Source organism: Phaethon lepturus, unplaced genomic scaffold (assembly GCF_000687285.1).
Source record: "Phaethon lepturus isolate BGI_N335 unplaced genomic scaffold, ASM68728v1 scaffold46604, whole genome shotgun sequence".
NCBI lineage: Eukaryota > Metazoa > Chordata > Aves > Phaethontiformes > Phaethontidae > Phaethon > Phaethon lepturus.
The window spans coordinates 395-862 of NW_010534881.1; the positions used below are offsets into that span (position 1 = coordinate 395).

The following is a 468-nucleotide window of genomic DNA, read 5'->3' on the forward strand; positions in this document are numbered from 1 at the left end:
CTGCCTCAAGCACACCTGAATGCGCTTCTACTCCCGCACGTGCCACAGCGGCTCGGGACTGGTGGGGCGGCAGGTGAGTGGTCCCACAGCACCCGGTGATGCTGAGAGGGGTGTGTGGGTGGAGGGGATTTTGGTCTGATCCTGCTCCCCTGCCCGGCAGCTGGAGGAATTCCTCAACCATTCCTCGCCCTTTTCCATCTGGGTGAACGGCGAGCGCATCGACTCGCTGCTGGAGCGGGACCAGCGGCAGGAGCGGCAGTTTGAGGACCTGGAAGAACGTTTCGGGTTGGTGGAGGATGGAGTGGATGACATCTTCCAGGACAGCACCCAGGTCTACGGCCGCATGTATCCCTTCTTCCGAGCACCCTTCGGCGGTTTCCGCGAGGCTTTCCGCGCCCCTGTCCAGCACATCCGCTTCCTCCCGCGCAGCGAGAGGTTTTCCCGGGAGCTGCATCCTTTCTTCCAGCA

The 468-nt window shown here is 62.8% G+C and overlaps 1 protein-coding gene across 1 annotated transcript in view; it reads left to right on the top strand.

Annotated features, from left to right (window-relative positions):
• Nucleotides 1-460, top strand: part of CLU (clusterin) — a gene marked incomplete at both ends in the record, with an annotated part of 843 nt that extends 383 nt beyond the window's left edge. Inside the window, 2 exon segments of the mRNA XM_010285637.1 lie at nucleotides 1-73; nucleotides 161-460. The exon segment at nucleotides 1-73 is cut by the window's left edge and continues 18 nt beyond it. Coding sequence (XP_010283939.1) covers nucleotides 1-73; nucleotides 161-460 — 373 coding nt within the window.
• Between the last annotated feature and the right edge of the window lie 8 nt (nucleotides 461-468).